The sequence below is a fragment of the Neltuma alba genome, unplaced genomic scaffold, assembly GCF_004799145.2.
Source record: "Neltuma alba isolate B1F8T4 unplaced genomic scaffold, ASM479914v2 tig00011576_pilon, whole genome shotgun sequence".
NCBI lineage: Eukaryota > Viridiplantae > Streptophyta > Magnoliopsida > Fabales > Fabaceae > Neltuma > Neltuma alba.
Genome location: NW_021636230.1, coordinates 101,776 through 125,489, shown reverse-complemented (window position 1 = coordinate 125,489; position 23,714 = coordinate 101,776). Strand labels below are relative to the sequence as shown.

At 32.5% G+C, this 23,714-nt stretch overlaps 2 protein-coding genes and 1 pseudogene across 2 annotated transcripts; all 3 read left to right on the top strand.

Annotated features, from left to right (window-relative positions):
• Positions 1–3,030: 3,030 nt before the first annotated feature.
• On the top strand, positions 3,031–5,266 carry LOC114715152 (dynamin-related protein 4C-like). Its single transcript, XM_028899946.1, has one exon. The coding sequence runs from the start codon at positions 3,058–3,060 to the stop codon at positions 5,164–5,166; it is 2,109 nt and encodes a 702-aa protein (XP_028755779.1). The 5' UTR covers positions 3,031–3,057; the 3' UTR covers positions 5,167–5,266.
• A 9,700-nt stretch (positions 5,267–14,966) lies between these two features.
• On the top strand, positions 14,967–17,224 carry LOC114715153 (dynamin-related protein 4C-like). The gene has a single exon (XM_028899947.1). The coding sequence runs from the start codon at positions 15,080–15,082 to the stop codon at positions 17,099–17,101; it is 2,022 nt and encodes a 673-aa protein (XP_028755780.1). The 5' UTR covers positions 14,967–15,079; the 3' UTR covers positions 17,102–17,224.
• A 3,883-nt stretch (positions 17,225–21,107) lies between these two features.
• On the top strand, positions 21,108–23,150 carry LOC114715129 (dynamin-related protein 4C-like; annotated as a pseudogene).
• Positions 23,151–23,714: the final 564 nt, after the last annotated feature.

The following is a 23,714-nucleotide window of genomic DNA, read 5'->3' as shown; positions in this document are numbered from 1 at the left end:
ATTTGGGTAATTAATGAAAAGTAAGTCTAGATGAAAAATAATAAACCTAAAACATGATACAAGACTAAGATTTTAGAAAAACCGTATCACATTTCTTATAATTAACTAACTTACCTAACTTTTTTAATCTAATCAAATTAGTTAAATAGATCTTATATTAAGGATCGGAGAAGTAATAAAGATCAGAGTGGCACACTTTGATTTCATATTGTATATATAATCTGAGTCTACTAAAACCAGGTCATAATCTGTGGCATGGGGGTGTTTTCAAGAATTGAAAGGGCGTGAAGCGGGCAAGATACAAGACGAGAATTAGGTTTTTTTTTTAATGATTAAATGACATTTTAATCCTTATATAAAAATAATATTAATTACTATAAAATTATTAAATTACATAGATGTCATGTAAGATATAATATAGGATGCAATGTGTCTTTTCTTAATCTAATATGGCAATTTCTATTAAAAAGATAATAACAGGTTAACGGTGAGGGGGTTCATAATAAAAATAATAAAAGATAAGAGAAGTTAAATTTAAATATTGAAACGTTAAGATAATTATATGTAACTAACTTTCCTAAAGTTCAGATATTATATACAATTTAGTTTGCAAGGTATTAGAACATTTTGGTCAGGTTGGCCCCCCGGGGCGGGACCCAAAAAAAAAAAAAAACCATTTTGGTGAGATGTGCATCATGCACATATAATTTAAACAGTCCATAATTAAAATTTTCAACTAATAGTTCTTAAATAAAAAGTCATTTTTGAAAAACTCATAGTTAATAAATAATCTCTACCCTAGATTTTGTCAATATTAAATTGTTAAATATATAAAAAAATCAAATTTTATTAAATCTCAACTGTCCAATTTTAATATGAGCAGTATTCCTCCGGTTCTTAATATAAGTCCTATTTAACTAATTTGATTAGATTAAGAAAGTTAGGTAAGTTAGTTAATTCTAAGAAATGTGATATGCTTTTCATAAAATACCATAATCATCTTTCTTAATATCATTCTTCCTTCTTCTACTTGATTATGATTGAAGGAGTATCTATATGGATAATTTAGGAAAAAATGATAAATATAAGAAATAGGTCTTATATTTAGAATCAAAATCAACTCAATAATTATCCTATATTAAGGACCGGAGGAGTCTAAATTTGATGCTTATTACTTAAGTAATGAACACCCAAACTCAATTTCTAAGCCCCACTTCTAGTTAAGGAGAATAGGGTTCGATCCCAACATACACAAGGAGAATTATTTCACTATTCATGTTTTTAATTGAGAATTACATGCTTTTACAAAAATATTCCTTTCATACTACACAAATGGGATCTGCGCATAGTTATTCGTAGCCCAATAATATCAAAAGATGGCTATGGATTCGTTTGATTATATTCTCTGTCTTTATGTTCTAAAAACGATTTTGTAGAATAACATTTTAAATAAGTTTTGAAAACAAAAAATTTGTTTGAATTCATGATGAGATTTAAACGTATAACCTTATGAATTACTCCTCCGGTCCTTAATATAAGACCCATTTAACTAATTTGATTAGATTAAGGAAGTTAGGTAAGTTAGTTAATTATAAAAAAAGTGACACATTTTTCCTAAAACACCATAATCATCTTTTTTAATACCTCGTCTCCTTCTTCTATTTGATTATAGTTGAGGGAGTGTCTATAGGGGTAATTTAGAGAAAATTGATAAATATGGGAAATGGGTCTTATATTTAGGACCAAAACCAACTCAAGAATTGGGTCCTATATTAAGGACCGGAGGAGTATAAGTTAAACAACCTTTGTTGGCATTCTTGTGATTCTTAATAATGATTATATTTTATTCCAACTCATGATAAAATATACCCAAAAAAAAAAAGAAACAAAAGAATTTTTTTAATATCATGTCTTACATATTTTAGGTTTATTATTTTCCATAGATTGAGTTTGCTTTGAAAACTCTCAGTTAAATTGTCATATAATTTTGTAATTCATCGAATATTATTAATATATTTGAACTTAATGAGACTGTTCGGCTTAGCGTTTCAGGGCCAATAAGCGGCTTATAAGCCTGAAAAGCTTGGTCGTAAATTTTGATGCTGTTTGGTTGAGTGATTGAGCAATCTTGCTTTTATATGAAAAGCTACAATAAGCTATAAGCTAAAATTAACAGTTTATACTCCGGGCCAGCTGTCCCATCCATCGAGGTGCCTACAAGCCAGCGACGGGATTAGTCACTGGGTTCGCCGGTGGATACCCTGATGTTTCATCAAAAAAAAAAAACAGTTTATAACTTATAGCTTTTAAAACATGAAGAGAGAAAAAGTTAAGAATTTATTACCTCCTTTAGTTCTTATTATAAGCCTCAAATAACTAATTTGTAAATAACAAAAAATCAGTTAAAATTAGTTTAAAATAATAAATAAGTTAGAAATATACTTTTATTTTTAAATCTGCTCCTAGAAATATATTTTTATTTTTTCATGTTTCACTTTATATTTAAAATATTTTTTATGATTTCTCTAAAGTTTTAAAATTTAATTCACTTATTAAATTTGACTTCTTCATATTAAATTATTTTAATTTTATTGTATTATATGAAATCATTTTTTTTTATCATGTTTCATTATTTATTAAAACTCATAGCTATTTTGATCATTTTACAACTAAACTTATTTTTACTCAACTATAATCCAAATAACTTTTTACCAATCTCACTTTTGCAGACTAATTTTTCTGAACTCCAATCCAAACACAATTCAGCTTATTCATTTTAGCTTTTATTCAACTTCACTTTTTCAATGATTACTTTTTCAATAAGCTACCTTTTTAATTACGGATCCAATCGGACCTTATATTGGGACCAAGTAAATAAAGCTCCTATAGCACATATTCTTTCCGCCCCTCCTTCTTGAGCAAGTCACCGTAATGCCCCAACTTTCTATCTCTCTTTCACCTCAAAAATTCCAAACGCCTTCACACGATTCATTGTTCTCAGCTCACACGTTTCAATATGAACCACAGTCTTCCAAGTCGTTCTCTTGATAATATTCGATGAATTATATGAATTGTTCTCAGCTCACACATCTTCTCTACTTCTCTTCTTACTTTTTTGTAAACTCTCAACTCAAAAAAACATCCGGCCAAATGAGAAAGTATCCTTTCAACTGGGTTAATCAGAAGCTAAACTCCTTCTCCTTAGACACAGATCATCACCAACCACAGAGCTCCAATAGCGACACTGTTCCACCCATTGTCTCTTTCTACAATGAAACGATCCGACCAATTCTTGACGCTGTTGAAAACCTCAGACGTCTGAACATCACCAAAGAAGGTATCCAGCTTCCAAGCATTGTTGTCGTTGGTGACCAGTCTTCTGGCAAATCTAGTGTCTTGGAATCTCTGGCAGGAATCAGGTTGCCCCGTGGGCAAGGGATCTGCACAAGGGTGCCCTTAATTATGAGGCTCCAAAGCCACTCTGTTCCAGAGACAGAACTTGTGTTGGAGTATAATAACATAACTGTATTAACAGATGAAGAACATGTGACTGATGCCATAAACACAGCCACTGAAGAGCTTGCAGGGAAGTCCAAAGGGATTTGCAACAGCCCTTTGACTTTGGTGGTGAAGAAGGATGGTGTTCCTGATCTCACCATGGTGGATCTGCCAGGGATAACCAGAGTTCCTGTTCATGGACAGCCTGAGGACATTTATGACCAGATCAAAGACATAATCATGGAGTACATCAAACCAGAGGAAACTATCATTTTGAATGTTCTATCAGCTACTGTTGACTTTCCAACCTGTGAATCCATTAGGATGTCACAGAGTGTTGACAGAACTGGTTTGAGAACTCTGGCCGTAGTAACAAAAGCTGACAAGGCCCCTGAAGGATTGAAAGAAAAGGTTACTGCTGATGATGTAAACATCGGACTTGGTTATATCTGTGTCAGGAATCGAATTAATGATGAGTCCTATGAAGATGCTCGAAAAGAGGAAGCTATGCTGTTCCAAAATCATCCTCTTCTGTCAAAGATAGACAAATCCATGGTGGGTGTACCAGTTTTGGCTCAGAGGCTAGTTCGGCTTCAAGCTTCAATTATTTCGAAAACACTACCTGAGATGTTAAGAAAAATCAACGAGAAGCTCAATTCTCAGCTTTCTGAGTTAGAAAGCTTGCCAAAGAACCTGACTTGTGCTGCTGATGCTATGGCTGCCTTCATGCATATAATTGGATTAGTGAAAGAGTCGCTAAAGAAAATTCTAATCAGAGGAGAATTTGATGAGTACCCGGAAGACAAAAGCATGCATTGTACTGCTCGTTTGGTTGAGAAGCTCAACGAGTACTCAAAGGATCTCCACGAATGTCCAGGAAGTAACCACACAGAGAATTTCCTCATGGATGAAATAATGCTTTTGGAGGAAGCCAAGGGGATAGGCCTCCCAAACTTTATGCCTCGCACAGCTTTTCTGGCATTATTAAAGAGGAAAGTCGGAGCAATCTCATCGAGACCCATTCAATTCATTGATGATGTGTGGGACTATCTGGGGAAAGTGGTGATCGGAGTCATAAATCGTCATTCAGAACACTACTACCAGCTTCAGAGATGTACATGCAGGGCGGGAGAAAATCTAATCTTCAGAATGAGAGAGAATTCAAAGAAGCATGTAAAGGAGGCTATTGAAATGGAGAAGCTGACGGATTACACGTGTAGGCCTGAGTACATGACTGAATACTATAATCTGATGGCTTATCAGGCTCATTTTGTTGCAACTGTGAGTGAAGGCATTTATGGAGCTATAAATATTAGTTGTGTTGGAGAAAAAATACAGATTCGTCATCTGGGAGAATACATACAAGTTCTTGATCAAGCTTATGACTTGAAGATGAGAATGGTTTCTTATTGGAAGATTGTGCTGAGGAGGCTGATTGATACCATAGCTCTGCATCTGCAGTTCAGTATCAACAATCTGGTGAATAATGAGTTGGAGAAGGAGATCACTGCTTGTTTTACGTCTCCCAGTTTCGGAGGAATTGAAAGCTTGTTGGAGGAGTCACCTTCCATGGCTGCCAAGCGTGCCATGCTCAGTCGAAGTGTTGAGGTTCTCAAAGAAAGCAAAGAGGTCGTGTCAAACATTATGGACGGAATTTCCAGTGACTGAGATTAAGTGTTGTCCTCTGTGTGTGTGTGTGTGTGTGTGTGTGTCTGTTTTATATTTATCTATTTAATATCTATCAGTCTGAATGTGTTATCGTCATATTTTTCTCTTTTAATATGAAGTGATGATGTCGTCCCAGGTTCCTCACCCTGCCCTAGAAAGGCAACGGAAATAGATATGAAACACTAAATGAGCAAGAAATCGTTTGAATACTAAATAAATATGAACTTATTTTCCTAACACTATTTTTGAAATCACAAAGAGTTCATGGATTGTTTCAAATAGAGATGTTACGGAATCATTTTGTTTTTTGACAGATATGAGAAACTGAATCCTATGATTGGTTATAGGTCATTACAAGATAAAACAACATTTGTTTCTTGAAAAAAAAAACTCTTTTTTTTTGTAATCTTTTCTTTCTTTAGGTTGCGAGACAGAGTGATTCAAATATTCATTATTATTTTGAAGCAGTGATTTTAATTTATGTAAATCATCGTTGACATTAAGGAATATATATTTCCATACCCGTAACCAAAAAAAAAAAATCAAAAAATTGCATGTTATGTTTTGCAGTGTCCCTATTACAAGTAGGACCATATTACTTTTTCAAGAGAAATAGTATGACCAAATAGAGTTCAATTTGTCTTTGTAATCTTTTAAGGAAAAAATCTACATGTAATCACGGACTATGTCTTTACTTTTTTTTGTATAATACCATCTAAATACACGCATAATCACAAACATGTCAATGTGAAGCTCAAACCTATAACCTCATCCAAACATCATAGGTGATATCGATGCTGAGACAATTAGTGGCTGATAATATTTATGTAAGTTGGTATATTTGACATTCATCCTCTTTTATGTGTTTCTAAATATTTTAAATTTTGGATATCAGTATATTGATATATATATATATATATATACACACATATATTAAAGCCAATTACAAACTTAAAATTATAGTTTTTTGACAAATCAGGATTATCCCATAAGTTATTATTACCCCCTTTTCGATTATACTTCTTTAAAAATCTATTTAAACACCCAACTTTCAAATTAATTATATTTATAAATCAACTTGATGAGTTCTACTTTATTAATCACAGACTATATCTTTGTTTATTTGACATTTGATAATCTGAGATTCACAAGAATTAAATGAATTTAAGTTAGTGCATGTATCAATGATGCTTAAGATGCAGGATATATATGTTCATTTTACTGGAACTAAAACCTTTCACACCTATAAGGTCGGTAATATATCAACTTCATAAAATATTAATTTTCATATTTTAATACTCTTACTGTCCTTAATATAAGACCTATTTAACTAATTTGATTAGATTAAGAAAGTTAGATAAGTTAGTTAATTATAAAAAATATGATATGTTTTTTCTAAAACACCATAATCATCTTTTTTAATATTTTCCTTTACTCTTTTACTTGATTATAGTTGAAAGAATATCCATAGAGGTAATTTAAAAAAAATTAATAAATATAAAAAATAGATCTTGAATATAAGATTAAAATTAACTTAATAATTAAGTCTTATATTAAAGATAAAAAGAGTATATTTTAACTATGATGTCAAAACCAAAACTTCAACTAGCAGAAAGAAAAAGTTAGCCCTTGAACAAATTTTAACTTGGCCATAAAAATGGACCAGCCCAAAAGTTTTGATATTTATATATGCAAGTTAGATAACCAATCCATCTCACTTTGGGCATGCTTCATTGCTTTGGACAATATTTTTTGGACAATTGGTCTTGTATTTATGAGGATTTCAATAACTTAGAATACACAGTACTCCTCGGCTAAAAAAAAAACAGAGAGATAATAGACAATACTGTCACGATTTTATTTATGAAACACTTTATTAAATTTAATATAAGTATTTTTTTTACTCTTTACTTATTATAGAGATTTTTATTTTCTTAAAAAGTATATATATTAAATATAAATAAAATTAAAATTTTATTAAATTTTAAAATAGAGTTAATGATATCTTAAGTTTTTTTAATTTCAATAAAACATGTTTAAAAAATTACTTATAAATAGGAATAGCGAAGTAAATACTATTCCATATTTCCACGATTAAATTTTCTGCAACAAATGGTTACTATATTTTTGCATCTTGGGCAGCTCAAAACTCAACACATCTTTTGTTACAAATTTTAAAACCTTTCCAGTAACTCATGAATGTTGAATTTGCTTGCTATTCCCTGGTTCTATCTATAAGATCTCAAAATTTGAATTGATTTGGTCATTTTTATAAGATGTTATTAAAAATTATCTGAATATTAAATGTCTTTTTACCAATTCAGCAATTCCGCCCATAATTAATTCTCTATCCTCTCTCATCTTTTTCTTATATTTTATTCTCTTTCATCTTTTATTTTATTACTAGTATTTCTCTACATTATTTGCTTCCTCGTTAAATAAGGATATATTTGAGAGAAAAGAAGTTTAAATTTTACATATTTATTATTTTTAATTAATTTCAACTAATTTGTTAAATTATACTCTTCTTGTCCTATTTATAGGATAGAAAGAACAGACATTTTTTATCCCATTTATAAGATACTGAGAAAATTTTTTGTATGAATGCATGACTTTTCCTTTTGTTTATTATTATATTGATCTTGTTTAGGTTAAGTATAATATATATTAAATAGAAATAAAGTTGAAAAGTTATTGAATTTTAAATTAGACTTAATAAATTTTAAGATTTTTCTTAACCTATATAAAAATATTAAAAATAATTTATAAATAGAATTAGATGAGCATAATTTAGTAAACAGGGTCTTATGAAAAATAGATCAGGAGTACCATTCAACCCGAGAATCTAGACGCGAGGCGTGGTCAAAAATTCGGAGAGCCAAATGCAGCGCGGATGATGATGTGACCATGCGCATATCAATTACTTTCTTTTTGTTTTTCACCAACGTACATATTAGTTTTACACCCCAACTGATTATTTTTAAGTTATTAAAAATCTTCCGAGAATTTATACTTTGTTTGGATGAAAAAAATTAAAAAGAAAGAAAATAGAAAGAAAGAAAAACTAAAGAGAAGATGTTATTATCCTTTTTGTTTGGATAGATGAAAAAATAGAAAGAAAAAAAATAAATATCTAAATGATTAAAATGTCCTTATCACGATATATCATATTTAAAATTAAATTAAATATTATAATAGAAAAATTATATTAACATTAGTATTATCAAATAATTAAAATCAAGTTATTTTGTTGATATATATTTTTAGATTATTATATTTTAAAACCAAATTATTTAATAAAAATATTTTTTTAAGATAAAAAATAAAAAAATAGCTTTTTAAATATAATAAAAGAAAATAAATATAAAGAAAAAGAGAGAGGAGTAGTAGTCTTGAAAATTTTGTTTTACTTTTCAAATCTCTCCATGCATGGAGAGAAAATTTGGAAAAAAAAATAAAACATGGGACCTTTTTTTTTTTTAGAAAACCATATTGGAGGTATTTATATTTTTTTTAATTTTCAATTTGGTACTTATATGTTTTTTGTTTTTAACTAAATCTTTATTTTTCCTCTATTAACATCATTAATTTTTATGTAGAGACTAAAAATATCAATAAAATAAAGTTATAAAAACTAATGTTACTAAAAAGATAAAATTAAATGTTTAATTAAAGAGAAAAAACACATAGGTACCAAATTAAAAATTGAAAAAAAATATAAGTATGGTTTTCCTTTTTTTCTTTCCTTTCACATTTTCTCACCTACCGAAAACTTGTTTCCTCTCGTGTTTTCTTCTCCTGTTTTCTCTCCTATCTCATTTTCCCTCAATCCAATCCAAGCAAGGGGTTACCGGGGATATACATATACATATACATATATATATATATATTCCGAGGAAAACTATCTCTTCAACTTCCTGAGCATATGAAAGGTCACCTGGCCGGCCATTTTTCTGAGCTATCTTTTCCCAGCATGTCTCTTCATTCCTTCACTAAAACCATAATATAATATAAACATCAGCATTCGGATTTCAGAATTACTCTTCACATCTCGATCCCCGCCTTCAGCCTGCTGCCTCTTTCCTGAAAACTTTGATTTGAAATAAAACATGCAAATGGGAAGAGGAAAGTTATCAAATACTTCAGCTGCTTCCAGCAGAAAGACTCTTAATTAAAGACAAGATTCTCTTTCCTTGGTCGCAGATGATCAACCCAAAGGTCCTCACTAACTGCACAGTTCATGATACTGTAAGAACAACGATGGAACAGAGCATGGGTCATTAGACTCTTTCCTTCGAAAACAAAATTACTCCTACACATCCAGAGCAACCAACACCCCACGCTGAAGATTCTTGTCCAAGCTACATTCTTGAATCTAGCACAGGGCAGGCTTAGCTTTAGAATTCCACCGAAACCAAACCTGCAAGTCACCATGGAAAAAGCGAGATGTATGGTTAGGATTTAAAAATTTATATCACAGCTCTCTTGCAATCTCTCAACAACTGAAAAGGACAATCACTCGCACTTGAAAAACCTCTCTTGGCTCTATATGGATTTGTGGCCGCTCTCTTATGGGACTTTTTTACGGCCTTTAAATTTTATGAGAGTATTATAAAGGGTTAAGTGCGGCCAACACCCTGAACTATTTATCCAGGTGTGTCCAATGGCCTAAAATAATTTTAGGTGCATTCAGTGTCCTAAACTAATTAAAATGGTGTGTTCATATCCGAGACTAACAGAAATGTTATGTTTAACTGTTACTTTTTTGATTTAGGTTAAAATTGACCCCAGATATGCTATATAGTAAACACATAAGCACCTGATATGTATTATTTTTACTTAAAAGTCAATTTATTTAGAAGAAGAGGAAGGAAATAAATTCAATGTAATAAAATTTTTACGAATATGTAAACACATGGATTTGTGGCCGCCCTCTTACGGGATTTTTTTACGGCCTTTAAATTTTATCAGAGTATTATAAAATCATAGAAAGACTATGAAAGAGAATTTGAATATTTATAAAGCCAGTAACTCAAGATTTTTACGAATAAAATAAATAAATATCAGTAATAATATTAATAACGATAGACTAAAGTTAAAAAAGAAAAAGAGAGAGAGAGAGAAAGGGATAAGGAGTAGTTGGCACAGTCATTAATGCCTATGACCCATTACTGAACCTATCTTATGTGGTTGCTTTTAGGCTTCCATAGAGATCTATTGAGTACCGAAATCATCATACTTTCTTTCGTAATTTACGGAATATACTATAAATATGAGAGTCTTTTCAGCTCACATCAAATATAAAGAAAATTATACACAGGTACATAAAATATCAAAATTATTAAGAGGTCTTAAGAAGTTTTAGAGTATTATATTTTAATTATAAAATAATATTATTATCTATTAGATTCTCAATTTACATTTTTTTTTCATTACGATTAACATTCTCAATAGTGATTATTGACAATCTAATAAGAAGGTGTTGACAACATAAATAATATCTGTTGACAACTTGTTTTATAGGATTATATAACCTCCACATAAAAGTAAATTATACCCAAATAGTATAATACAACAATTTCAATACTGAAATAGGAAGCTTTTCGAAATCATTAAGAATTTTAACTAAATTCAATAAGATTATAATAAAATTTTAATGCGGAAATTTATTGACAACCTCAAATATGAATATTAATAACTTAAGGAGAGCTGTTGACAACTGATTTTATAATATAATAAAACTTCTATATAAGATTAAATTATAATTAAATAGTATAACATAACAACTATATAAAATCAATATTAACACTATTTAGTTATAATTAAATAGCATAACATAACAACTACATAAAATCAATTTTAACACTATTTAGTTATAATTTAGTTAGTTATAGTTGGTAGATGTTATATTATCCTATAAAATCAATTGTTGATAGATACTGTCTAGCTTATTAACAGTTCTCATTGGGTTATTAATACTCATCTTTAAGGTTGTCAATGAATCTCCATATTAAAATTTTGCTATAATCTTATTAGGTTTAGTTAAAGTTCTTAATGGTTTTGAAAAGCTTCCTATTTCAGTGTTAAAGTTATTATATTATATTATTTGGTCATAATTTACTTTTATGTAGAGGTTATGTGATGCTATAAAGTAAATTGTCAGCAGACACTGTTTAGGTTGTCAACACCTTCTCATTGGGTTGTCAATAGTCGCTGCTGAGGTTGTTATCGCAGTGACAGAGAAAATATGAATTGGGAATTTGAAGAGTAGTAATATCATTTTATAATTAGAATATAATATTTTAAGATAACTTAAAACCTGTTAGTAATTTTGATGTTTCTGAAGATCTTAAATAAATAAAGTCTCTTTTTGAGAATCTGTGCGTAATTTTTACTAAAATATGCCTATAACATTTCTCAACGAGCTATTATTGAGTTGGCTGATGCCAACCACAGTGAATGAACCTTGGGTTGGCATTCGCCATTGAGAACAGGGTATTCGCCGTGGTGACCATCGCCGCCTGATTGCAGTTATGCAAAAATGTACGATAAAATTCAACTTCGAGGGGTTATAATTTAAGCCCCTAAAACTTCGGTCAAGGGAAAAAAGTTAATCAAACTCGACTCTAGTCCTTACAAAATTAAACATGACCTATTTAACTAGGGAGTGTCTAGATTAGAACTAAATTATAATTTTAAAAATATTTTTATAATATAAAAAATAAATATGTGGAGGACTTTACTTCATTTTATGAAAAAGTGTTTTTAAAAAGTATTTTTATATAACCCCAAATATATCCTAAATAGAGTTAGTTATTCCTTAACATAATATTTTAGTTAAATTAAGTACGTCAAGCCAGGTAAGGGCTAATCAAACTTAACTTCAAGCCTTCACCAGTTTTCCATTTTTGATAGGCAGCCTTCACCAGTTATCTCCAAACATAATTTTAAATCTCATATGTATTTCCATTTTCACATCATCTCCATTTTCATTTTCATTTGCATTTTCATTTCAATCAAAATTACTTAACTCCGGACCTTTACCTGTTAATCCAGTTGCATAGGTGTTGCGCCTTGAACTTCCTTTATGCATTAAAAAAAGATTAAGATGCATCCACCATCTCAAATATTTTCTCAAATATATCCAGCACCTCAAAATATTTTGTGACTCGTATAATACTCAAAGTATTTTTTAAATACGTCTAGCACTCTAAATTTTTTTTGGCTTGATACTGAATGTATAAAAAAAATTTTAAAATGCTGGATGCATTTAAAAAAAATACTTTAACATGTTAGATTTAATACAAAATATTTTAAAATACTAAATATATCTGAAAAAATACTTTGATGCTGATTTTAAAATGCTGAATGTATCTAAAAAAATACTTTGATGCTGATGTTGCTTAGAAAAAGAAAAATAGAAAAACAGTTCCCCCATCTTTTTATTCCACCCCACGCTACGCCACCAGCACGTCATCAGAATGCATCACTTTCCAAGCCCAGATTTTCCGGGAAAATACCGAACAGCCCCGGATGTCTCTTCAATCTTTTGCCCATTGTTCTAGGCACGCGCATTAACCTTAATAATTAACCGAGTCATTTTACTACTTTCAACTTATTGTCACTTTCCCGTGGGAAGGCCTAGGCTCTGTGACTTTAGACACAGAAGACCAACCGCGGCCCCACGCTGTCCTTCTCCGGAGACCAAAGTTAATAAAACACGAACACATACTAGTACGATATTACTGATTTGAGTTTTTGGACTATGCAATATTCATCCCATTTTTTTAAATGATTGTATAATTTAAAAAATCATTAGAATTATGTAAATAATTGTACACCAATGTATAAAAAATTAAAAATACACACAGTGGTGCCAATAAAAAGACAGCCCAAGTTAAGGGTGATACTCAAAGTGATGCTGGAAAGAAATAATATGTTAAAAATACAATAGAATAAATAAAAATAAGGTACGGTTATTCTTTGATGGGGGAAAGCGGTGCTGAAAGGGAGAGCGATGAAAAGGATCGCAGAGAGAGATATGAGAACTGAGAAGGATTTTATATCGATCAAAGCAAAAGTGGGAAAACAAAGGAAAGAGAACAAATGGCCAACTTATGGACCACCCCAAAAAAAAAGGTGACTTGGCTATTAAATCATTTATAATTAAATCTATTTTTTTAAAAAATGATAAATAAAGACCCGCAATATGTGAAATTGTGATTTGGGACTCTCAGTTCGGAAAATGGTAAATAAAGACCCGGTCTTATATTGCAAATATGAAATCTTAGTTAAATGTTTGAAATGCCCTTCAGCCAAATGACAAGTTAACTATAGGAAATGACAAATTCACTTTAGCAAATGATAATTTCACTAGACCAAATTATAACTTGGCTGAGGATACACTAAATGACAAATTGACTACAGGAGATAACAAGTTCACTTTAACGAATGACAATTTCAGTAGATCAAATCACAACATGGCTGAAAAGTCTTTTAGACATTTCACTAAGATTTCATATTTGTAATATGAGACATGGTCTCTCATGGCAATTTGGCTTATTCAGGCGACCTCCTTATAATTTTGGTAATTCATGAGTTTTTATTTGTGATTTTCCCATTTTTTAACTATATTCATATTTTTTAAAAAGTAAAAAAAATTACGAAGATTGGAATTGTTTTAAGAAATTTTAGTTTTATTTATATAAAAATCAGTTATTAGTTTTCTATCTATTAACTTAGGTAAAATTGATAAGAATTAATCTAGAAGTCAATTCATAGCTCATAAAATCGAGTGTTTAAATCTCGTTGTCAATATAAGAATTGTATTGGTAGACGATCTGTAAATATTTATATAAATACTCTTTAAACTTGGAAGCAAGTTTAAATCATGATGAGCTTTCGAGATTCAACTCACTTAAATTTTTTTTAAAAAAAAACTTAGGTATTTAAACTTACAAATTATGTCACCATGCCTAATCAAGCCTGCAAATTTGAAAGCAGGTTAGAAGAATTAATAGTAAAAGATAGTCATGCTGGTCAAAAAAAGGGTAAAAGCTTTTTTTTTTTTTTTACCAGACGGTAAAAGATTATTTAAGTACTTGAATATATAAAGTTTAATTGTTTTATAAAAAGCAAAACCTCCCCGCTAAGTTTCCGCCCATGTCCAGTTGGTGTACGGAAGATGAAATGGACTCTGTGAATAAGACAAATGGGAATAAAGCAATCCCTGTCAAAGTTTCTGTCACGCGCAAATTTGATTCTGCACGTGAATGGATATCCTAATATGAATACCCAGGACCTTATTAGCTATGCGTTAAACAATCTTTGTTGGCATTTTGTGATTCTTAGTAATCATATCTTTTATTCCCACCCATGATAAAATTTCCAAATAAAGGAAAAAGAATTTTTTTAATATTATGCCTATCATGTTTTAAGTTTATTATTTTTTTATAAATTTAGTTTGCTTTGAAAATTCCCAATCTCATAATTATTATATAATTTTTTTAATCCAACTAACATTATTAATTTTTTATTTCTATTAAATATATTTGAATTTTATATCATATACTATAATAGTATTGTGTATTGAAAAAAAAACGGATTTTAATAAATAAAGGACCTTCTCACTAACTTCCCACTATCGAGGTCAAGTCAATAAAGTTTCCACAGTGTCAATGAAGTTTCCACACTGTTCTTTTATAATCTCCTTCCTGAGCAAGTCGCCAAGTGCCCCAAGTTTCCTGGCTCTCTCTTTCACTACGAAGATTCCAAACGCCTTCATCTGAATCATTGTTCTCACGTTATAAACCCCAATCTTCCGAATCACTCCCTGCAACTCACATCTTCTCTACTTCCTTAAACCTCTTTTCACGTTTCTGTAACCTTTGAACTCATAGAAGCACACAGCCAAATGGGAAAGTATTGTGTCGACGACTGTGTTAATCTGAAGCTAAACTCTCTGTCCATAGACCCAGACCATAACCAACCTCAGAGCTCCAATAGTCACGCTGTTCCACCCATGCAGTCTTTCTACAATGAAAAGATCCGACCAATTCTTGATGCTGTCGAAAACCTCAGACGCCTTAACATCACCAAAGAAGGCATTCAGCTTCCAAGCATTGTCGTCGTCGGTGACCAGTCTTCCGGCAAGTCCAGTGTCTTGGAATCTCTCGCAGGAATCAGTTTGCCACGTGGGCAGGGAATCTGCACGAGGGTGCCCTTAATTATGAGGCTCCAAAACCACCCTTTGCCAGAGCCAGAGCTTGTGTTGGAGTATGACAACACAACTGTATCAACAGATGAAGAAAATGTCTCTGATTGTATAAACACAGCCACTGAAGAACTTGCAGGGAAGTCCAAAGGGATTTGCAACACCCCATTGACTTTGGTGGTTAAGAAGAATGGTGTTCCTGATCTCACCATGGTGGATCTTCCAGGCATAACCAGAGTTCCTGTTCATGGACAGCCTGAGAATATTTATGACCAGATCAAAGACATAATCATGGAGTATATCAAACCAGAAGAAACTATCATTCTGAATGTTCTCTCAGCTACTGTTGATTTTCCAACCTGTGAATCCATTAGGATGTCACAGAGTGTTGATAGAACTGGTTTGAGGACTCTGGCTGTAGTAACAAAGGCAGATAAGGCTCCTGAAGGATTACTAGAGAAGGTGACTGCTGATGATGTAAACATTGGACTTGGTTATATCTGTGTCAGGAATCGAATTAATGATGAGTCCTATGAAGATGCTCGAAAAGAGGAAGCTATGCTGTTCCAAAATCATCCTCTTCTGTCGAAGATAGGCAAATCCATGGTGGGTGTACCAGTTTTGGCTCAGAGGCTAGTTCGGCTTCAAGCTTCAATTATTTCGAAAACACTACCTGAGATGTTAAGAAAAATCAACGAGAAGCTAAATTCTCAGCTTTCTGAGTTAGAAAGCTTGCCAAAGAACCTGACTTCTGCTGCTGATGCTATGGCTGCCTTCATGCATATAATTGGATTAGTGAAAGAGTCACTGAAGAAAATTCTAATCACAGGCGAATTTGATGAGTACCCAGACCCAGAAGACAAAAACATGCATTGTACTGCTCGCTTGGTTGAGAAGCTCAACGGTTACTCAAAAGATCTCCATGAATGTGCAGAAAGTAACCACACACAGGATTTCCTCGTGGATGAAATAACAATTCTGGAGGAAGCAAAGTGTATAGGCCTCCCAAACTTCACGCCTCGCACAGCTTTTTTGACTTTATTGCATAGCAAAGTCAGAGGAATCTCATCTAGGCCGATTCACTTCGTTGATGATGTCTGGGACTATCTGCAAAAAGTGGTGATCCAAGTCATAAACCGTCATTCAGAACACTACTACCAGCTTCAGAGATGTGCTTGCAGAGCAGGAGATAATCTGATTGAAAGAATGAGAGAGAATTCAAAGAAACACGTAAAGGAAACCATTGAAATGGAGAAGCTGACAGATTACACTTGTAATCCAGAGTACATGACTGAGTACAATAATCTGATGGCTTCTCGGTCTTCGCTTGTTGGAAATGTGCGTGATCGCTATGGATCTGTAAGTATTAGTGGTCTTGGAAACAACATACAGATTGGTCATCTGAGAGAGTACATACATGTTCTTGATCAAGCTTATGATCTGAAGATGAGAATGATTGCGTATTGGAGGATTGTGTTAAGGAGGCTGATAGATAGCATGGCTCTGCATCTGCAGTTCAGTATCAAGAAGCTGGTGACTGACGAGTTAGAGAAGGAGATCACTGCTTGTTTTACGTCTCCCAGTTTCGGAGGAATCGAAAGGTTGCTAGAGGAGTCACCTTCCATGGCTAACAAGCGTGCCGCGCTCAGTCGAAGTGTTGAAGTTCTCAGAGAAAGTAAGGAGGTTGTGTCTAACATTATGGATAGGATTTCTAGCTGCTGAGATTCAATTGCCGTTTTATGTGTGTGGCTATCTTTTTTATGTTATCTCTGTATCAGTTTGAGTGTGCTTCTGTAATATTTTTCTTTTTTAATATGAAGTAATAGTATGGTTCTAGTTTTCTCACCCTGTCCAAGAAAAGCAACAAAAATCATATGGACACACACAGCTATATATGTGTGTGTGTATATGCAGCACCAAATAAACAAGCCGCTACTTTGAAATAAAAAGAGTTCATGGATTGTTTCAAATAATGAAGTTGTGGAATCATTTCTTGATATATGAGAGACCTAATACTGGGATTGGTTACAAACCATCATAAAATACTATCTGTTCTTCTGAATATAACAACTTGTTTGATTTTTATTTTAGTCTTAAATGTAAAATTTTGATCCACTTTGTCTTTTACTTTTATTTATTTTTTTTAAAAGAATTTTTATAATAATAATAGTTCTAACAAATATATTTGATTAGTAAAGATATTTTAAGAAAAATAATATTTATTTATTACAAATAACTAAGTTAATTGGTTTTTTTAATCTACTCAAATTAGTCAACTAGTTTTTATATTAAGAAAATGAGGTAGTATAAAAAAAAGTTGCTTCTTGTTTAAAATTTTTTTTTTCCCCCCTTCTCTTTTTCGTCTCTTCTTCTTCTGATTTTACGGGCAGAGCAATCCAAATATTCATAATTATTTTGAAGCATTGATTTTAATTCTCGTAAATCATGGTCAGATATTAGTTTTAGCGACGATTTCATAACAAAAACTTCAATCACAGGAAGAAGAAAGTTAGACCACCTTGGAGATATTTTTAGTTTGGTGATTTTGTGGATGATAAGAATACGAATATAATGGCAAGGGGTTAAGAAGATTTAACTCAACTGTTTAATTTTGGGCCTAGTTGGTGCAGACGGAGCGGCTCAAAAATTCTGATATTTACATGGGCTAGTTAGATACCAATCCATCTCAATTTGGTCGTGTTTCATTGCTTTGGGCAATTAACCAGTATGTCTAAGGATTTCGGTAATTTGAAACAGACAATTCTTTCTAAATTTGTATTATTTATATGCTATTTTATTAAATTTTAATATGATTGTATTATTTTTTTAATTATTACAGTGTACCAATCTAGTTCTTACTTGCAATATATTTTCTCATATAAAAAAATTTATTAAATTAATAAAATTTTTCAATTCCACCGTTATTAAAGTTAAACAAACATTAAATATATGGTTAATATAATTTTTGGTCTATCAAGTTTGTCCTCATTTTGGTTTTGGTCCATCAAATTTTAAACTATAGGTTTTGGTCCTTCTGGGGGCAAAATGATCTAAGTTTTTATCGAGTTATAGGGACTAATGTTTTAAATGAAAAAAAACTTGACGGACTAAAACTTATGATTTAAAATTTGAGAGACTAAAATTAAATTGAAGGTGAACTCGAGGGACAAAAGTTTATATTAAGCCTTAAATATATTACACGCGAATTATATTTAGAATCAAAACTTCTTCCTACAAGTGGCTTGTATCTAGGATCAAAGTGGTAGATTATTATCTTTTTGTAGAAGGCGCATGTATTAAGTAGGGACGGAATTGAAAAGTTGTTAAATTTTAAAACAAATTTAATGAGATTTAAGTTTTTCTTAGTTTCAATAAAATATATTGACAGTAACTTATAAATAGGAGTATAAGAGTAAATAGTATTCCATGATTAAATGATATATGTTGGACATGCATGAGATTATGTTAGTCTAGCATGGATGAGACTGATATGAACAAATATTATATGACATACTTGGACATGTATGATAAAATATAGATAGATATTCCCTAAGTGTTTTTCATGTGTTTTATTTTAAAATACTATATCAGGTACTTAACATAAGAGCTTGTTAACTAATTTAGATAAATTAAAGAAGTTAGTTAAGTTAGTTATTTGTAATAAATATGTGTTGTTTTTTTCTAAAATACCTTTACTAATAATGTGTATTAGAATTACTCTTTTATGAACACTTTTAACATGTACAAGTACTATAAAAACTACTGTGAGAAAATGATGGATAAATATGAAAGACAAAATAGATTGGAATCTTATATTTAAAATCAAATTAAATACTAAACTAACTCTTACATTAAACCTAAGGTAATATTATTTTAATTAAGATTGGTTTGATCACAATCCTCACAATCCAATGAACCAATGTCTTGGCTAGTTGAATGTCTACTCCAATGCTAATAAAATTGGTCAAAACACTACGAGAATAGTTTCAGTTTTGTACAAGAGACTTTTTTTTTCCCCATCATTGTGCAAGCGAATTCTAAATAAGCGGGATGCTTCATATTTCTTCTCTTGTTATTTATCTTGGTCTCACTTTTCAAATATTTTAGCAAGATTTTGATTTTTTTTTTTACCCCATTGCAATTTGCAAGATGTTGATTAACAAATTTCTAATTGATTTTGTTCTTCAAATGCAACAAGGCTATGAGGCTCATACCACTTAGTCCAGAGATAAAATTAAGGGAAACAGCGTAACTTCGTTGCATTCTCATTTTTCTTGTCAATCAAAACAAAATAAAAATAATAGGGTTGGTAATATGGGCCAATCTGCTGGTTACGGGTTGGCTCGTGACGGGTTGAACCCATATGAGTCAAGCTAAAAAGACTTGTCTGAAGGAGGGCTAGCTTTTAGCCAACCCTAACCTGTTAAGGTGGGTTGGTGGGTTAGCCCGCCAACCCGCAAACACTTATTTATTTTTTTTTTTAAATTTTCTTACTTTTTAATATTTTTTTCTTATACAATAGCTAAAAATAATAATAAAATTTTTCTTTTTCTTTGGAATATTTGATTAAAAGTACCAAATAAATTATATAAGTATTTTTTAAAATTTTTTAGATAGAATATAATATATAATAATATAATTATAACAGTTAAAAAAAATTTTTTTTAAAAAGATGCGGGTCAGCCCCCGGGTTGGCAAGTGAACCCTTAACAGGTTGCCTGCTTGACGGTGTGAGTTCAAAAAGCTCGTTTACTGACGGGTTGGTTCTTGGCCAATCCTTACCCGTTATTTTTTGCGGGTTGGACCCGCGAGTCAACCCATATTACATAGAATCATACTTGTGAAATCCTACTACTTCCCACGTGGGGAATTAAATTTTCTAAACAAATAGTAATCTATATATTTGTATCTTGGACAGCTCAAAAGTCATAAAAGCTTTTATTGCAATTTTTACCAACTTCTTCTAAAGAAAAAGTTATGACAGCCCCACAACTCATGAACGTCGATCTTCTTCTTGTTTTTTTTTTTGGGACCAACAGGAACGTTGAATTTGTTTGAATACGAAGCGCCAAATCAAACGTTGCGCAGCCATGCAGTTTTTTTTTTTTTTTTTTGCTATCTCCATGCAGGGTATTTACTCCTCTGCACTTCTAAATGTTAAAAAAAAAATTTAGTGTAATAATTTTTTTAAAATATGATAACTTTTTAACTTTATTTCTGTTTATGTTTTTTTAAAAACAAAAATCATTTACATTATATAAAAATAGGGCATTCATATTTAAACTTCAATGAGATAATTTATAAATAGAATAAAAAAAATATTCTCTTTATTTTATAAATAGAACCAGAGGCAGTATCAATTACAACTTCATTAACTTAAATACAACTAAATTATTAATTGCATTCCGTCTTCAAAAATCTTCTCTATCTTCCCATCAGAGAATTTAATTGCTGCGGATATATTTCCAATGAGGAGTATCTCTTCAACTTCCTGAGCATATGGATGGTCACCTCGGGTGCCGTTTTCTAAGCTCTTTTCCCAGCAAGTCTCTTCATTCCTTCACTCCAACCCATGATTCTATGCGCACCAAACTATAATAATTAAAACTGTAATAATGACTCTATATAAACTTCAACATTCTGAATCTCTCCTCACATCTAGATCGTCGCCTTCAACCTGGTGCCTCTTTTCTGAGAACTTTGGTTTGATTTGAAATAGCGCATGCAAATGGGAAGAGGGAAGTTATCAACTACTTCAACTGCTATCAGCAGAACCACTGTAAATCAAAGACAAGACTCCCTTTCCTTGGTCGTAGATGACCAACCTGAACCTCTCAATGTCATTGTGCCACCCATAATCTCCTCTTACAATGAGAGGATTTGACCAGTTCTTGATGCAGTTGAGAATCTGAGACGCCTCAACATCACCAAGGAAGGTATACAGCTTCCGACCATTGTTGTTGTGGGTGATCAGTCCTCTGGTAAGTCCAGTGTCCTAGAATCTCTCGCAGGAATCAGTTTGCCGCGGGGACAGGGAATCTGCACGAGGGTACCTTTGGTCATGAGGCTCCAGAGCCATCCTCTACCAAAACCAGAGCTTGTGTTGGAGTTTAATGGCAAAGCTATTTCAACAGATGAACAAAACGTCTCTGATGCTATAAACTTGGCCACTAATGAGCTTGCGGGAATTGCAAAGGGGATTTCTAACACACCTTTGACTTTATTGGTGAAGAAGTATGGTGTTCCTGATCTCACCATGGTGGACCTTCCAGGTATAACTAGAGTTCCTGTTCATGGACAACCTGAGAACATTTATGACCAGATTAAAGATATAATCATGGAATATATCAGACCTGAGGAGACTATTATATTGAATGTTCTCTCTGCTACTGTTGATTTTCCGACATGTGAATCCATTCGTATGTCACAGAGTGTTGATAGAACAGGATCAAGAACTCTCGCTGTTGTGACAAAGGCAGACAAGGCACCAGAAGGGCTTCTGGAAAAGGTCACTGCTGATGATGTTAACATAGGACTTGGCTATGTTTGTGTTAGAAATCGAATTAATGACGAGACATATGAAGAAGCTCGAATGGAGGAAGGTTTGCTGTTTGAGAACCATCCACTTCTCTCCAGGATAGACAAATCGATTGTCGGTATTCCGGTTCTGGCTCAGAAGCTTGTTCAGCATCAAGCTTCAATTATTTCAAGAACACTGCCTGAGATTGTTAGAAAGATCAACGTGAAGCTCAATTCTCAGCTTTCTGAGCTGGATAACTTGCCAAAGAACCTGACTTCTGTGGCTGATGCTATGACTGCCTTCATGCATATAGTTGGGCTGGTGAAAGAGTCACTCAGGAAAATTCTTGTCAGAGGAGAATTTGATGAGTACCCAGATGACAAAAACATGCATTGCACTGCTCGTTTGGTCGAGAAGCTCAATGATTACTCAAAAGATCTCTATGAATGTTCTGAAAGCAACCACACAAAGAATTTTCTCATGGAAGAAATAAGGCTACTGGAGGAAGCCAAGTGGATTGGCCTCCCAAATTTCATGCCCCGCACAGCTTTTCTCGCTTTATTGCAGAGCAAAGTGAAAGGAATTGCACTGAGGCCTATTGAGTTCGTTGATGATGTGTGGGATTATCTGGAGAAGGTGCTGATCGACGTCATAACCCGCCATTCAGAAAACTACTACCAGCTTCTGAAGTCAACAACCAGAGCTGGAGAAAATCTGATTGCTAGAATGAGAGAGAATTCAAAGAAGCATGTAATGGAGGCTATTGAAATGGAGAAGCTGACAGATTACACTTGTAATCCAGAGTACATGGCTGAATACACTAGGCTCATGGCTCAGCATGATTCCTTCATGAAACAAGTATTTGACGATGATCTAGTTCCATCTACAGTGATCCTAGAAGGCCTTGGAGAGGTTGAGGTTGGTCATCTGAGACAGTGCAGAAATGTTCTTCAGAATGCATTTGACTTGAAGATGAGGATGGTAGCTTATTGGAAGATTGTGCTGAGGAGGCTGATTGATACCATAGCCCTGCATCTGCAACTCAGTATAAACAATTTACTGAACAGAGAGTTGGAGAAGGAGATCACTTTCGGGTTGATGTCTACGACTGGAGGAATTGAGAGCTTGTTGAAGGAATCACCCTCAATAGCCGGGAAGCGTTCAAAGCTTAACAGAAGTGTTCAGGTTCTGAGGGAAAGTAAGGAAGTTGTAGCAAACATAATGGACCGCATCTCCAGCTGTGGAGATTAGATTTTATATGAACATTGGTTGTTTTGGTTTTTTTTTCTGCTTTTTGAATCCTTGTTTCTGTTTCTGATGTTGTCTCGGTCAGTGTCGGTACTAAGTGTCAACCAAAGCTGATGTTATTCATGATCCTTTCTGCAAGCGTTTTTTTTCCCAGTTCCGTTGAACGTAATAAACTGATGGTTTACGCTTTAGATGCATCTGAAAGCAAACCTTGCCTGGTTTAACTTCTCAGTTTAACTGTTGTGTTTTAGAGCTAACGCTCAACTTTTCCAGGAAAAAAAATGTCGCAAGTTTCAAAATTTTGCAGTGATTCGTCCCGGTGAAACATGTCAAATTAGCTGAATCCAATGACGAATCCGGAATATGAAATAACACATAATTAAGATTAGAGACTTAAATGAAATTATACCCCGAGAAATAAAGCGAAACAATACTGTGTAGAATATTAAATCGTTAGCAGAGGTGAGGCATTTTAATTTATCCATTTTCCTCACAAGTTGTAGCATCATTATACCTGAATTGATTTTGCATGCGTATATCCTGCGTATGACCTGTCCTTCGTTTATA